General features: G+C 43.8%; 1 protein-coding gene across 1 annotated transcript; it reads left to right on the top strand.

Annotated features, from left to right (window-relative positions):
- Nucleotides 1–91: 91 nt before the first annotated feature.
- Nucleotides 92–14,835, top strand: LOC138959046 (mitochondrial import inner membrane translocase subunit Tim21-like). Its single transcript, XM_070330409.1, has 6 exons — nucleotides 92–520; nucleotides 1,078–1,140; nucleotides 2,637–2,734; nucleotides 4,854–4,927; nucleotides 9,610–9,709; nucleotides 13,951–14,835. The coding sequence occupies exons 1-6, from the start codon at nucleotides 172–174 to the stop codon at nucleotides 14,038–14,040; spliced, it is 774 nt and encodes a 257-aa protein (XP_070186510.1). The 5' UTR covers nucleotides 92–171; the 3' UTR covers nucleotides 14,041–14,835.
- Nucleotides 14,836–15,740: the final 905 nt, after the last annotated feature.

The raw sequence follows: 15,740 nt of genomic DNA, 5'->3' as shown, positions 1-15,740 counted from the left end.
TATGTCGACTAAAGATATATATAATGAGTCAAATGCAGAGAATGATTTATTTTGAGTAATTTTACATACGCTGGCTGTCTTTCAGGAGAGTAGTTTCCCTTGGTAGCAGGGGACATCATTCTCACACGCGACAGGTCAAAACTTCTTCGAGGACATCCAAGTTCCCGAAGCATGCAGTGGAGTAAAATGAATGTATACACTCAAAGAATATTGTCCAAGCTTCCAAGAGACATTATTGTGTTAGAGTTGCCGCATTTTCGAAGTCTGCACAAGGTGTCATGGCCTGACAATGCTGATCGAGCACGAGTACTTGTTGCAACTGCCCACTGCAAGAACTTTCAGTTTCGTTATGACAATGTAGCCCCCTTCCGCGCTGTCTGTACAATGCCTGTGCATGACTTGTCCCATATCGGGCGTGGGAACATGCTAGTCCTGTGTAAGCGCAACTATGCAAGCGAGAAGAAAAGTCTTGTTGAGGCCAGGGAGAGTCCCTATGCCCATCTGACACCAGCTCAAAAAGGCATGTAAAAATTAAGTGTGTCCAGTGTGTGAAGCCAGTCTGTCAGTAACATTTCTCACATGGGCGCGTTGTGTGTGTGCGTGCGTGTGTGTGTGTGCGTGTGTGTGTTAGCGTGCATGTGTGTGTATATGTGTGCGCCACGTGCACATGTGTGTGTGTGTGTGTGTGTGTGTAAACTTAAGAGACAGAAAGACAAGTAGAGATCGAGAGACAGAAAGACCAGAGGGTGAATGCATAAGAGCCAGACAGAAAGGGAAGAGGGGATTAAGGGACAGATCTCAAGAGTGTGTAGCATCATAAGTAATTGAGCTTGTTGTATTTCTCTCCATGTGTTTTCTTTTCTTCACTGCAGTGGACAAAGTGCAAGTCAATTGGTTCACTCCAAAACAGGCATGCGGCATGCTTATAGCGAACACCAACCTTTTGTAAACGCTTGCAATTGAATACATATACCTGTACTCATCAAGGGATCAATGCAAACGTGAAGTAAGAACACACATGCTAGACACATGTACAAGTGCATAGAATTTCTATTCTTCTTTCTCTTGCTTTTGCAGTCAAAGAAGCTGGAAAGGACATGACATACCTCATTGTGATCGCTGTGGGCATTGCTGTAACAGGTTTGATTTTTATATCATATCTTATGACTTAAGCGTGGCTTATGAAGATTTAGTCCTTTTAAGTGGTTTTTTTTTCTTTTTCTTTTTTTCTTTACACCTGTTCCTTGTCCCGTTGTGCTCTCACACCGCCCCGTCCCTGCACTCACTGCTCCATCCACATCTGAATTTCGTTCCGCTGCCAGACTTGTCGATTTTACAGACGCTCCAGGGGGGGATGTCGGGTCGCTGCGGTGGGTTACCCTCGGGAGATGACACTGCACTTCTGCTGAGTCACTTTGACGGTGTTCAGTAGTGGGTCTGTCCCGAGCTAACGGACGCAGCCCACTACCTACTATGCCCACTACTAATGACATTGACTGTTAAGTCGTGGAGCCAGACTGTCTGAGCGTCCCCTCCAGATAGCAGACCGCAGACCGCCACCACGTCCCTCCGTCGACCCCCCCAGAACGTCACACGTTGAAGACTGACAGCAGAACTACTATTCAGGGAAGGAGACCAAGGTCACCATGAGAGCTCCGGGCATGAAGGGCCACAAGAGCAATGACAATTTATAATTTTGGATGATTAATGAGATGAGGATGATTATAATGATGATGCTTTGGATTTCCAATTTGGTTTGAGACTACGTGACAGGGCAGCACTCTACGCTTACTGTCAAAATATATCCTGGTGTCAACCAGGCCCGAGAACTGCCGCACCTGTGGTGTTGGTCAGGTAAACAGAACCTGAGCACCCTCAAAGTCGCATTCGTTAAGTTTGTTTGTTCGTTCATGGGCTGAAACTCCCACGGCTTTTACGTGTATGACCGTTTTTACCCCGCCATTTAGGCATCCATACGCCGCTTTTGGAGGAAGCATGCTGGGTATTTTCGTGTTTCTATAACCCACCGAACTCGAACATGGATTACAGGATCTTTTTCGTGCGCACTTGGTCTTGTGCTTGCGTGTACACACGGGGGGTGTTCGGACACCGAGGAGAGTCTGCACACAAAGTTGACTCTGAGAAATAAATCTCTCGCCGAACGTGATGACGAACTCACGCTGACAGCGGCCAACTGGATACAAATCCAGCGCGCTACCGACTGAGCTACATCCCCGCCATTCGTTAAGTGAATGACACTCGGCTGTGTGATCCCAGCCTTCCCATAGGAACCATAGCACTTCCACTCTGGGTAGGAGCCGACCGTAGCCCGAAAAACCCACATGACCCTGATGGGATTCCAACCCACGACCTCCCGGCCCGCAGCCTGATGCACTGACCACTGCGCTATGGGGGCCGGTCCTTTTAAGTTATTTTCATCACTGACACTTTTGAATATCATTAGCTATGCATAGTGCCCATTCATTTATGCATGGTAACTTTAGTGGATACTTTTGTAGTGTTATGGTGAAGAATTTTGTTAAAAAGTGTATGAATGTGTCTTCCCCTGAGTGATAATTTTGTAGAAGATGGTGAGCTTCTGTCAGTTTGGTTCTTAAGGATTTAATATTTTGCAGGACTGATGTTTTACATGATCGGCAGTGAACTGTTTTCATCTCAAAGTCCTAGTGGAATTTTTGGTGACGCTCTGAAAAAGTGTCAAAACAGTATTGAGGTTAGTACAGTAAGGTGGTTAGTATGATGGTGAGTGTGTTGGTGAGTGTGATGGTGAGTGTGATGGTGAGTGTGATGGTGAGTGTGATGGTGAGTGTGTTTGTGTGTGTGCATATTCACTTGTATTTGTTTGTGCAGGAATATACTTATACACATTTGCCTCTGGTATGATTTTTGAATTCCTAAAAATGTTGCCTTGCTTTTAATATATCCAGTATGGATCTCTAAACATGACCGTCAAATCCCTAGCAAACACCCTTCCGCACAGATTTCGGGTAAAATTAGGGGGTGGGCGTTTGCTAGGTATACACCCCTTTGCAAGATAAAGCGTCATCACATTTTCACGAGAAAAAAAGATACAACCATGTGATTTATGCAATTTTAATGAAAAATAAACACACCGCTTGTTTAAACAAATAAAGATCAACGTTCTGTGATACTGTAGGATAAAAAGAAGAAGACAAGTGACCTTGATTCTTCTCATTCTCAGAATAACGTCAGAATAACGTCATAATAACGTCAGCACAAACACACTTTCTTCTCTTGTTTGGAAATCCTCTTCCAAGTATTCCATCACACCTTGGTCAACTTCTTCAAATCTAACTGGCGGTCCTTCAGACAACTTTCTTTTTTCCTTTTCTTTCCCGTACTGCTGTTCCAATATGTTTCTGTGTTCCCTCCACTCTCTAAATCTTTTTCTGGCACATACCGAAACATTGCCTGCAGCTTCGTTTTCAAGATAGCTCCTGGCTTTCAGTTTGTACGTCACTGTATAGGATTTGTGCTGAACATAAGCTTAGAAGGCAAGTGCTTGTCAGCGAGAGAAGTGTTAAACACTCAATAAAAGACGTCACTGAACGACGTCACTGAACGACGTCACTGAAAGACATGACGTAATAGTATCCCCCTCCCCCCCCAAAAAAATAAAAAGGCGAACCATCGAACAGTGTGCACAAATCGTAGATAAAGGCGGCCGACTGTCTTAAAACACTTTTTTTTTTAAAACACTGGGGTGGGCGTTTGCTCGTTAGTGACCCCTCTGCACAACTTTTGGCCAAAAGTGGGGGGTGGACGTTTGCTAGATACTGGGCGTTTGTTAGGGATTTTACGGTATTGGCTTTGCCTAAATCCTGTGTACCTCAAGAGTTGTACACAAATATTTATCCATGAAACTTCCATTCCTCATTGGAAAAGTTGCTTGATAATTTGAAATTGAAAGAGTGCGAATTTTTCCCTTTAGTTTTTAATTGTTGCTTGTTGTAGCTGTAACAAAACATGTGTTGATGTAGACGTGAAAGTCCTGTAAACTTAGTACATTCTGCTTTAAAATGCAGGAAGCATTCATGTTAATGTGCATGGTCATGATGTTAATGTTCATGATGTTAATGTTCATGATGTTAATGTTCATGATGTTAATGGTCATGATGTTAATGGTCATGATGTTAATGTTCATGATGTTAATGGTCATGATGTTAATGGTCATGCTGTTAATGGTCATGATGTTAATGGTCATGATGTTAATGTTCATGTTAATGGTCATGATGTTAATGGTCATGCTGTTAATGGTCATGATGTTAATGGTCATGATGTTAATGTTCATGGTGTTAATGTTCATGATGTGCATGGTCATGATGTTAATGTTCATGTTAATGGTCATGATGTTAATGGTCATGATGTTAATGGTCATGATGTTAATGTTCATGGTTTTAATGTTCATGATGTTAATGTTCATGATGTTAATGTTCATGATGTTAATGTTCATGATGTTAATGTTCATGATGTTAATGTTCATGATGTTAATGTTCATGTTAATGGTCATGATGTTAATGGTCATGATGTTAATGTTCATGGTTTTAATGTTCATGATGTTAATGTTCATGATGTTAATGTTCATGATGTTAATGGTCATGATGTTAATGGTCATGATGTTAATGTTCATGATGTTAATGTTCATGATGTTAATGTTCATGATGTTAATGTTCATGATGTTAATGTTCATGGTCACCTTGCTGAACTGAACACAAATTTCATGAACTGCGCCGACACAGATTAAAGCTGGAAAATTTTCTGATGAGATTTTTTTGTGGAGAGGTGGACATGATAATATTTGTAAATTCCAGGTAACTGCTGCACTGGGGGAGCCACTGAAAGGCTATGGGGAGACAACTCGCAGGGGACGCAGGCGTCACGTCAGGTAGAGTACAATTACCTCCTTAACCTTCACCGGATCACGTGTTGGACTACACAGTCCAGATGATGTGGGTTGTTTACGACCCATACTTTCCAAAGTAGGATTCAATGTAAAAAGTATGGGTCGTACATGACCCACGCCATCCGAATAGGGATAAACATTTTGCAGCGTGTGGGTCGTACACGACCCACGCCATCCGAATAGGGATAAACAACGTACAATTCCTTACACAATTCCATATGGGTCGTCCACGACCCACATCATCCGGACTGTGTAGTTCAAATTACGTCATCGTTTATTCGTTTGTTTACAAAAACAATGCTTTAAAAGTTGGGCAATGGGAAGGTCGTATGATGATTGGAGATTACATGAAGTCTCAATTTAAAAACTCCAAATAGTTTCAGAAATAAAGAGGATTTTGTGAGGCTCTGGGTCGTCCACGACCCAGGAAGCACGGTGAAGGTTAGATGATGGACGGTTGGATTTATTTGCTTTTTTAAGTTAGGTTTGTATGGGTCACAAAAGCCTCCTTATTAGTCTGTGCTCAGAGAATTCTCGTACATGAAGACTGTCACTGCTGGCCTGTTTTTCGTGAGAACTTAAAGACATTATACGCCTAAGGAGCCATTTTGGAAAAGTGTTCAGACTAACTGGACCTATAGCTGTGGTGTAATTTAGATACCCCTATCAGAATTGCATGACTATGCTTCATAACTATGCTAATTAATTAATTGAAGTTAAATTAGTGAGTGGTTATCAACGTCAGCTCGCCTGTACATGTATTAAGAGTTCCAATTCCATTTATCGTGGTTTATTTTATTTCTAATGGTTACACATACATTCCTCGAAGCAGAAAAATACCATTGGATTCAGGAAGTTGAACTTGGAATCTAGCAAAGGCATGTACATTCTGTTTTTTACGGAACTAAAACACATAACACGGCGTAAACAAACACATGTACTGCCCAATTTGAGAATATGCAGTGTCTGAAAAGACGTACCACATAATGTAAATGTGAAAAATAAAACACTCTAACACTAGTACATGTACTAAGGCATTCCTCGTGTGTGTTGTCCTCTATTCAACACCCGAACCGAACTCTGTAGCTCACTTGGTTGATTTCAAATCCATACCTCTGGCAATAGCACGAACAACACAGTGTCGATGTCCTCTCAGGTGCGAAAGGTAGGACGACATCAACAGTGGCAAAGCAGTGGGTGCGTGGAGAAATGCAGTCTCAAAATGCCACTCTGAACTAGCAGTTTTCAATTTTCAAACACTGATTTTAAGGTATTCCTGTTGTGTGGTGACATAATAACCCCCAACCTGAACTGTATGTGACAGGGGAGGCTACCGCTCCTTTCACAGCAGACTCTGCACCCGAGTTGTTGGCCTTTAAGTCAACACCGGTGGATTGTGGAATTCTGTTTGTGATGGGGTCTGGTGGTTTCCGATTGTCTGTATGTTCATGGAAACCTTCGGGTTTGCATAACAGTTTTTATAGGGCTAAGAAATTAGCCCTAACATTTTCAATCCTGTTTGATTGCACTTCGCCTCCCGAGGTGATTGTAGTGTTACAGCACTCAGTTACATGTATATGTTACAGTAAATTCATCAAACCAGTAAATTTGTAAATTTACAGAAATTTTCAGTAAATTTGTAAAGTTACTATTTCACTCAGTAAATTTACAAATTTACTGAAAAATTCAGGAAATTTACAAATTTACTGAGTTTGACACCCAGGAAATTTACAAATTTACTGAAACATTGTAAGCCTTATGCCATACACACACACACACACACACAACACACACACATACACACACACACACACATTTTTTGACGGGAGAGAAGAATTTATTCACAAAACATCATTGTATTGAATTAAAAGAACAGACCATTGGCACACTCATTCCATAAAAAAAATCATTTGTTGCGGCAAGTGAGGCTTCCATGGCATTTTGAATTGCATTTTAGTTTTGCTTTGTAGCAGGAACATTTGTTCGTTTTGCACTTTCTTGGCCCACTAGCACAATTGCATTTGGTAAAACCTTGGCCCCCTGATGCTGACTCTGCTATAATAGCAGAGCGAAGAGATACGTGTTTGTCAAGATTCACATCTCTCATGGAGAGCAGTCTTTGAGGGCACAAATCAAATTGGTTTCGTGAATACCGCACTTTTAAAACCCCGGCCTTCACTGCTACAGTATAAATGTCAGTTGAAATGTCTCTGTTTAAAATGACACCTAAAATATTTCTGGCATCACCTCTGCCACGATCGACCATTGGCACGGGCACTGCCACATTGTCTCCCACTTCACCGCATTTGAAGTCCACTCTACTTCTTTTTACCATTCTCTCTGCCTGAGATAACTGGCCGGAGAATGCTTCTTTTCGAGCCCGTAACCCTCTCAACATGCGCAGTCAACATTGATGCATCGGAGGTTTGAAGTGGATCAGCTGTTGTGGTGGTTGGGTCAGCTGAAATAAGGGTGGCTTCAGCAGAGGCAGACGGTTCAGCTGAAGTCAGGGTGGCGTCAGCAGAGGCAGACGGTTCAGCTGAAGTCAGGGTGGCGTCAGCAGAGGCAGACGGTTCAGCTGAAGTCAGGGTGGCGTCAGCAGAGGCAGACGGTTCAGCTGTAGTCAGGGTGGCGTCAGCAGAGGCAGACGGTTCAGCTGAAGTCAGGGTGGCGTCAGCAGAGGCAGACGGTTCAGCTGAAGTCAAGTTTGCGTCAGCTGTAGAGTTGTCTGCAACAACTGATGATGCAGCTCTGGAAGCTGGCTGAGGCAAATCCAGTCTTGCCAAATCATCCTCTGACTCAAGATTGTCCAGGATTTCTCGTGGCAGAGTAGATGATGTCAGTCCGACGCGAGCTTCGTTTCCAAACAAGGCCGAGTATGGTGATCGCTTTATTCCTGAATGGTAGGCAGAATTCTTGTGGAATTGAACGAATTTGATACCTGCAACCCAGTCTTGGCTATTGTTGTCTGCGAGCCAAGCAGCAAGCATGATGTCTTTAATGTCACAATTTGCCCGCTCAACTGATCCTTGGCTTTGGGGGTAACGGGGCTTGCCATGGACCATCTTTAATGAAGGCCAGAACTCCGTCAGTTCTGAAATAACATTTGCCGTGAACTCGGTTCCATTATCACTTTGCAGTATGACTGGAGCGCCAAGCAAAAGAAAAATGTCCAAAAGCTGGCTGGCAACTTCTGTTGGGCGTTTGCTTCTGATGGCGCGCAAGACACAGAATTTTGTTAGATGATCTTGGTAGACCATAATCCATTTGTAGCCGTTGCAACTCATTGACTGCATGTCGACTAAATCCACCTGACCTCGACAAGAAAAGTCTTTGGTGAGTATTGGCCGAACGACTACGCCTGTTGTTTTGGGTCTCGTTCTCTTCTTTTGGCATTCCAGGCACAGGGACTTGAATAGTTCAATGGCTTGCACGCTGATGTTGGCATATTTTTTCTTGATCTCCTTCATCATGCGGTCCCGACCTCCATGCCCAGTCGCGATGTGTGAAGCTCGGAGGACGTCAAATGTTTCTTCAATTGTAACGAAGTACATCGGGGTTTCCCCTGCATGCTCTCTTTTCTTGATAAGTTTTTCGACCGGTCCACACTGAAGAACTTCATACCTGTGACAACAGATAACAAAAGTACACTCAAATGGAGAAAGAATTAGAATAACTGACACAAACAGAGAAAGATGAACACACATACACACAGCTGCAGTTACACACACACACATACACACAGAGGGAGAGGGAGAGAGAGACACACACACACATACACACAGAGGGAGAGGGAGAGAGAGACAGACAGAGATAGACAGAATGGAGAGAGAATTAGAATAACTGACACAAACAGAGATAAAGAGAAGGTGGAGGGTGTTAGAGAGCACACACACAAACACACACACGCAAGAAAATAAAATGGTACTTACTTTCTCAGAATATGATAGTCATGTTGATTTTTTGACTCTTTGGACACAGCTGCAGTTTTCACGTCTTAGTAGCATCTTTGAGTATTCTGCCTTTCCAAACAAATTATAGCATTTGCCTGCATATTTAATTTTGAAAAGTTCCTCTGTGAATCGATTTTCCATGTTGCTTGGGCTAGCCATCCTTGTCTTCCTTGGCAGCTCAGTGTGGACTAAACTATTAGGTTGGTGAATTTACTTGTCACCGCATGTACTGAGCAGAACTCACACTGAACTCGCACAAGCTGTCAAATCTTCACAAGTCTTGTTCAGCTCACATTTACTGAAATTGTCCTTCCCCAACCAGTAGATTTGTCAAAAATGAATCCCCAAATTTCAGTAAATTTGTAAATTTCCTGAATTTTTCAGTAAATTTGTAAATTTACTGAGTGAAATAGTAACTTTACAAATTTACTGACAATTACAGTAAATTTACAAATTGACTGGTTTGATGAATTTACTGTAACATATATAAAGCCGCTGGCGACAGTGGACCTCCCCTTTTAAGACCTACAATGTGAGAAAACAAGGTCTTTAAAACGAAGGGAGTCTTACATTGGGGGGTTTGCGTTTATCCGATCAAGTTCCAACTGTCAAGAAACTGCTGTTATTGTAGTGGAAGTTAATGCAAACCGAATACCTCACAGGATTTTCTCTTTTTTCTGTTAATCGTTTCCTTATGTTTAATTTGTTCAGCCATACTGAGTTTGATGTGAACGGTGTCCCACACATGAGGATGAGGTTCTACATCGAGGGCCCCTACAGGAAAGCGACAGTGCATGTGGAGGTGCAGAAGGTGAGACAGTGCGTGTGGAGGTGCACAAGGTGAGACAGTGCGTGTGGAGGTGCACAAGGTGAGACAGTGCGTGTGGAGGTGCACAAGGTGAGACAGTGCGTGTGGAGGTGCAGAAGGTGAGACAGTGCGTGTGGAGGTGCACAAGGTGAGACAGTGCGTGTGGAGGTGCACAAGGTGATACAGTGTGTGTGGAGGTGCACAAGGTGAGACAGTGCGTGTGGAGGTGCACAAGGTGAGACAGTGCATGTGGAGGTGCAGAAGGTGAGACAGTGTGTGTGGAGGTGCACAAGGTGAGACAGTGCGTGTGGAGGTGCACAAGGTGAGACAGTGTGTGTGGAGGTGCAGAAGGTGAGACAGTGCGTGTGGAGGTGCACAAGGTGAGACAGTGCGTGTGGAGGTGCACAAGGTGAGACAGTGCGTGTGGAGGTGCACAAGGTGAGACAGTGCGTGTGGAGGTGCACAAGGTGAGACAGTGCGTGTGGAGGTGCACAAGGTGAGACAGTGCATGTGGAGGTGCAGAAGGTGAGACAGTGCGTGTGGAGGTGCACAAGGTGAGACACGTCTAAAACAGATAGTCTGCTAATTAACATTTCAACATTTTACAAAATATAGAATACAAAAAAAACAAGAAAAGCGAGTTTTACGGAAAGTTTAAATATCGACAAAATAAACCATTCACTAAAAGTTTTGCATTTTTACAAATTAATTTAGGTCATTTTGTTTCCTGCCATCTAAGGAGAATCAACGTCTAGAGATAAGTCACTATCTATTACATGCATTATCAACATGCGTTTTGTTTGTGGTATGTTGTGAATGACAATGTGTGTGACTGTGCCAGGATTAGTTGAGGTGCGTATGAGGAGAAAGAAATACATCATCCTCTATAATGTTCATTCTGATCATGCACATGAGTGAACACATGAATGTTCATTCTGATCATGCACATGGTGAACACATGAATATTCATTCTGATCATGCACATGGTGAACACATGAATGTTCATTCTGATCATGCACATGGTGAACACATGAATGTTCATTCTGATCATGCACATGGTGAACACATGAATGTCACGTTTCAATATATCACATAAGGTGATTATGAACGGTTAGTTACTACTAACTAACTAACCACACCACGATCCACTCTCGCAGTCATACAAATAGATAGAATCAACAAAAGTATAAGTTTCAGACGCCTGTTTATATACTAACTCGCCACCTCCCTCGAGACTTCACTCCAAAAGATGTTTTACGTTCAAAACGTAAAATATAGGTCACTGACAAAAATGCCAGTTAAAGTTTAGAAAATGATAATAACACGCTGATCCCGTGTATAGATAGAAAAGATAGCCGGTTATGCAAAAGCGCTGGTTAAATGCAAGTGTCACACCCTCACGTTGTTACCACTCAAATATAATCACAAATACACAAGGTGACTTGGTGGTTAAACGCGCAATGGCATGGTGCACTTAGCTTTTTTCGTTATGGAGTGGGCGACCCGTAAATAGTCCTTCGCCACTACTGCTTCGTTGATTGGAGTGCCGGTTGGCGTGGAACGAAGCAGGGAATCGTGGGGAAATCAGGCGCCTCACTCAGCTGCTGAAGACAACGGGTGTCGTGTAGGTGACGTCACTGCCTGCCGGAAGACCCCTGCAGACGATGACGGCCTCACCGGTTATCCCAGCAGCAGTAACAGCATACAGCAAGACAGCAACAGCGATGACCCGGTTACAGCATACCCGCAAAGACTCGTAGTCGGCAGATACGTAGCTAGGTCAGTCACGTAGCGTAGAAAGGTAGGCTGCAACAAAAAGCATCGGTGCACTAAACACGCCACGCTACCCTTCACCCTCCACCTTCAAACATGTCACCTTTACATATTTCATCGAGTACGTGGGCCTGCACAAACGAACTTTTAAAACAACAAATCAGCCATTTTCCTTCCTTCTCTCCATATCTGCAAAAACCATATACAGATTATTATTTTAGCGTCACAAAGAGCAAATTATGCGCTAACCTGGAAAGAACAACAGAGTATTTCATTCCACAAACACAGACTCGTCAACAGCGTTAAATAATGATTTATTACCTCAACAGCCTAATGTAAGTAGCTCTCCTTTAAGCGAATCCGCTCCCTTTCGAATGGCTTCCGTCCGTCGACGAAAGTACCGCCATCCCCTTCTTGCTGAATTACTTTATGCGTGGGAAAAATCCCCCGCTCAGCTAAGAATCAAAACCTGTCAACCTTGTTGACCGCACAGGTATAACAGCAAAAAGTTTCCTTCTTCTTCTTCTTGCGTTCGCCGTCACACCATCAGTTTAGTCTGCGAGACGAATGACGTCGTGGCTTCCAGGTCTTGTCTGCTCCCATAGAGTTTGGTGCGTAGAGGGACTGATGCAGGCCACACTTTGTCTCTGATTGGTTTGAGTTGGGGGCATGTCATTAAGACATGTTCTGGAGTCTGGTCTTCCAGACCACAGGGACAGGTTGGTGATGGGGTCAGCTTCAGCTTCCTGAACATGTGGGCGTTGAGGCGACAGTGACCAGTTCGTAGTCGCATGATCACTACTTGCTGCCATCGTTCTAGGAGATGATATGCGTCTCTCGTGGATTGTGGTCGCATTGCTGCCTTCACGAGGGTTTTCTTTTCAGCGAAGCTGACCGGGTTGTCTGGTTGTTCCTCCCTGGCTCCGAGTTTGGCGAGCTCATCAGCTGTTTCATTGCCTGGAATTCCGCAGTGTGCTGGAACCCATTGCAGGACTACTCGTCGAGTCTTGGCAAGCTCCTGGAGTTTTTCCATCAGACGAGGAAGTTTGTTTCCTGCAAGGGCTTCCAAGGCAGACAGTGCATCAGAGAGGAAAACAACTTGGGGGCATTCGCTTTCCGAGTCATGAATCATGGAGGCTGCTTGCATGATGGCCTGAACTTCTGCTGCATAGTTTGAGCAGTACTTTCCTGTTGGTATCTCTGCTGTAGGAGTGTGCCCCTCAGGAGATCTGACAAGTACACCTGCTCCTCCATTGGCCACGGCGTTTGTTGCTGAACCGTCTGTATATGCGTGAATCCAGGCACCGTTCAATCAGGGTACCGTTCAGCAATCATGGCGAGTGTTAGGGTGTGCCTGGCAGTGTCGTTCTGGGAATCGCTTGAGGTAACGTAGGGGACTGTGGTGGAGATCTGAAGATTCTTGTAGTCTTCATTCCATGGCTGCGGCAGATCTGAGAAGCTGATTGGTAGTGCTGATGGAGGTACAGAGGCTTGGTGCTCTCTGGCAAGTCTCTTGCTTTCATGTAAGAAGCTGCTGCGCTTGAGGCGGTTCTTTGTCAGGTTATCCATCCTCTTCTTCATCGGATGCGCAGGCAGGCACTTGAATTTCTCTGTCTGAACCATGACCTTGGCGTCTCTCCTCTGACTGAGGGGTTGAATGGCAGCAACTTCTTCCATGGTCTTTATTGGTGTGGATCTCATCGATCCAGTAATGATCCTGAGGGCTTGGTTTTGGACCCTGTCCAGTGTCTGCTGGTGGGTCTTCGCTGCTGTAGACCAAGCTGTGGAGCCATACTCAAGATGGGGCCTGACTGCTCCCTGGTAGACTCGCTTGAGTATCTCTTCGTTTGCTCCCCAGCTGGTTCCGGCTAGCTTCCGCATGATGGCAAGCTTACGCCTGGCCTTTGCTTCAGCATTGTGGATGTGGGGTTTCCAGGTCTGTTTCTTGTCAGAAAAGTTTCCTCTCCTTCGTAGTTCCGTAAAGCCCTACTGTACCATGCAGAACGGCACTCTGACTTAAAATAATAAGTCACCAAGTGTAGAAGACCATCTAACTTTAGGATGGAGGAAAACGATCCTTCTCTGTCGCTGCCCTGTGTTTCAGTGTCCACTCATGTCTTCCCCAAACAACCTTGAAAAATACATCACGTGACTCCACGTGTCCCGTATCCAGTTCAGTTACCGTCGATTTCGCCAAGCAAGCAAAATCACGCACGTGAAACCCCTGTATCAAAATATCACCCCTCGCATGCCAACCAGGCGTGCAAGAAAACGTATTTCCCGCGCTAAGCTCGGTCAACAGAAAATAGCCCGTACAAGCACAGGCGCTTTTCGTCGTAACTTGAGAAAGGCACCCCACAGAGTGTTCCTTTCTCAATCCATGTCACTAAATCGTGACAATGAATGAAAGACTTTATAGCCCAGAGAGTAATGAAGAGACTTATACCAGTTACCTTTGATCTGTGTTTCAGAACGATGGTGGGAAGTATGACTACCGTTACCTGGTGGTCGAGACGGAAGGCTACCCCCATCGAAGCTTTATCTTGGAAGACAACAGATAGGGGAGAGTAAACTGATAGTTCATTTGCAAGTTACCCAAAGGTCAAAGGGCTGAAACAGCATTACAAGACACTACAAACGGTAACCATGGAAATGGAAGGTGATGGGGGTGGGGGAAGATGTAAAGGAACTTCTGACCGGTAAAAGCTATAGATTGAAAATGTGTTTGTGTAGGCGATACATTGATTTACTGATTGCTCTGCTATAATGTGTTGATGAATCTGATGAGGGGGGGGCGATGCTTTACCACGTGCACCGGGAATGGGCTTTTTGGACGTAACGTGCATGGGAATGGGGAAATTCTCGTAGCGTGCACCATGCACAGAGGTCCCGCGTGCACGCTGACCCCCCCCCCCCCCCTCCCATGGAGACCCTCTCTGATGTTCTCTCAGTACTATATAATAATGTAATGTGTACTGAAGTGCGTTTCTCTGTAGGGACTGTACCATAACAAGACTCACGGAATATTACATTGAAGGGAGTCGCAATAGTTTTGAAAATCTGAGCTCAATGCAGTAAAAAAATATATGTAAAATTGCAGTTCAAATAATTATGCTGATATGGCTGTGATAAAGTAAAATGATAGTGACGTTTCTTGTTTTCATTATTTGTGACATCATTGAAAATGTAACGAATATTATCAGCTGTCTGACTGTTTTGTTTAAACACCGATTGTCATATCAATTTTACTGTTAGCCATAATTAGGATATTTCTTTGCTGAATTTGTGAGAGAGAAAAAATCTTGTGAGATGTACTTTAAAAGCGTACTTATAAATACAGATGAAAGAGGGTAAAAGTCTGGTTGTTATTTTTTCCATTACGCATGTGTGTGTGTGTGTGTGTGTGTGTGTGTGTGTGTGTGTGTGTGTGTGTGTGTGTGGTGTGTGTGTGTGCACACATGTCTGTCTGTCTGGTTGTATTTTTTAAATCTTGTACATTGAATGCAGTGTTATTCCATCCATACTTCTTCTGCGTTCATGAGCTGAAACTCCTTTCCTCCGGATAATTCCAGAACATCGAGCATGCACAGCAACTGTACATGAATTGACTCAGCTTCACACCTTTAATTTAGTTTACACCTAGCATGCACATCAACTGTACATGAATTGACTCAGCTTCACACCTTTAGTTTACACCTAGCATGCACAGCAACTGTACATGAATTGACTCAGCTTCACACCTTTAGTTTACACCTAGCATCATGCATGCACAGCAACTGTACATGAATTGACTCAGCTTCACACCTTTAGTTTACACCTAGCATCATGCATGCACAGCAACTGTACATGAATTGACTCAGCTTCACACCTTTAGTTTACACCTAGCATCATGCATGCACAGCAACTGTACATGAATTGACTCAGCTTCACACCTTTAGTTTACACCTAGACTGCACATCAACTGTACATGAATTGACTCAGCTTCACACCTTTAGTTTACACCTAGACTGCACATCAACTGTACATGAATTGACTCAGCTTCACACCTTTAGTTTACACCTAGACTGCACATCAACTGTACATGAATTGACTCAGCTTCACACCTTTAGTTTACACCTAGACTGCACAGCAACTGTACATGAATTGACTCAGCTTCACACCTTTAGTTTACACCTAGCATGCACAGCAACTGTACATGAATTGACTCAGCTTCACACCTTTAGTTTACACCTAGCATGCACAGCAACTGTACATGAATTGA

Source organism: Littorina saxatilis, linkage group LG1, assembly GCF_037325665.1.
Source record: "Littorina saxatilis isolate snail1 linkage group LG1, US_GU_Lsax_2.0, whole genome shotgun sequence".
Lineage (NCBI taxonomy): Eukaryota > Metazoa > Mollusca > Gastropoda > Littorinimorpha > Littorinidae > Littorina > Littorina saxatilis.
This window is presented reverse-complemented; position numbering and strand designations above follow the sequence as displayed.

Bases quoted from the DNA above. Each gene is read 5' to 3' on its own strand.
- LOC138959046 (XM_070330409.1), top strand. From the start codon at position 172: ATGCAGTGGAGTAAAATGAATGTATACACTCAAAGAATATTGTCCAAG. The intron at 2,735-4,853 runs GTTAGTACAGTA...TGTAAATTCCAG, and splicing joins AGTGTCAAAACAGTATTGAG to GTAACTGCTGCACTGGGGGA. The intron at 4,928-9,609 runs GTAGAGTACAAT...TAATTTGTTCAG, and splicing joins GGACGCAGGCGTCACGTCAG to CCATACTGAGTTTGATGTGA.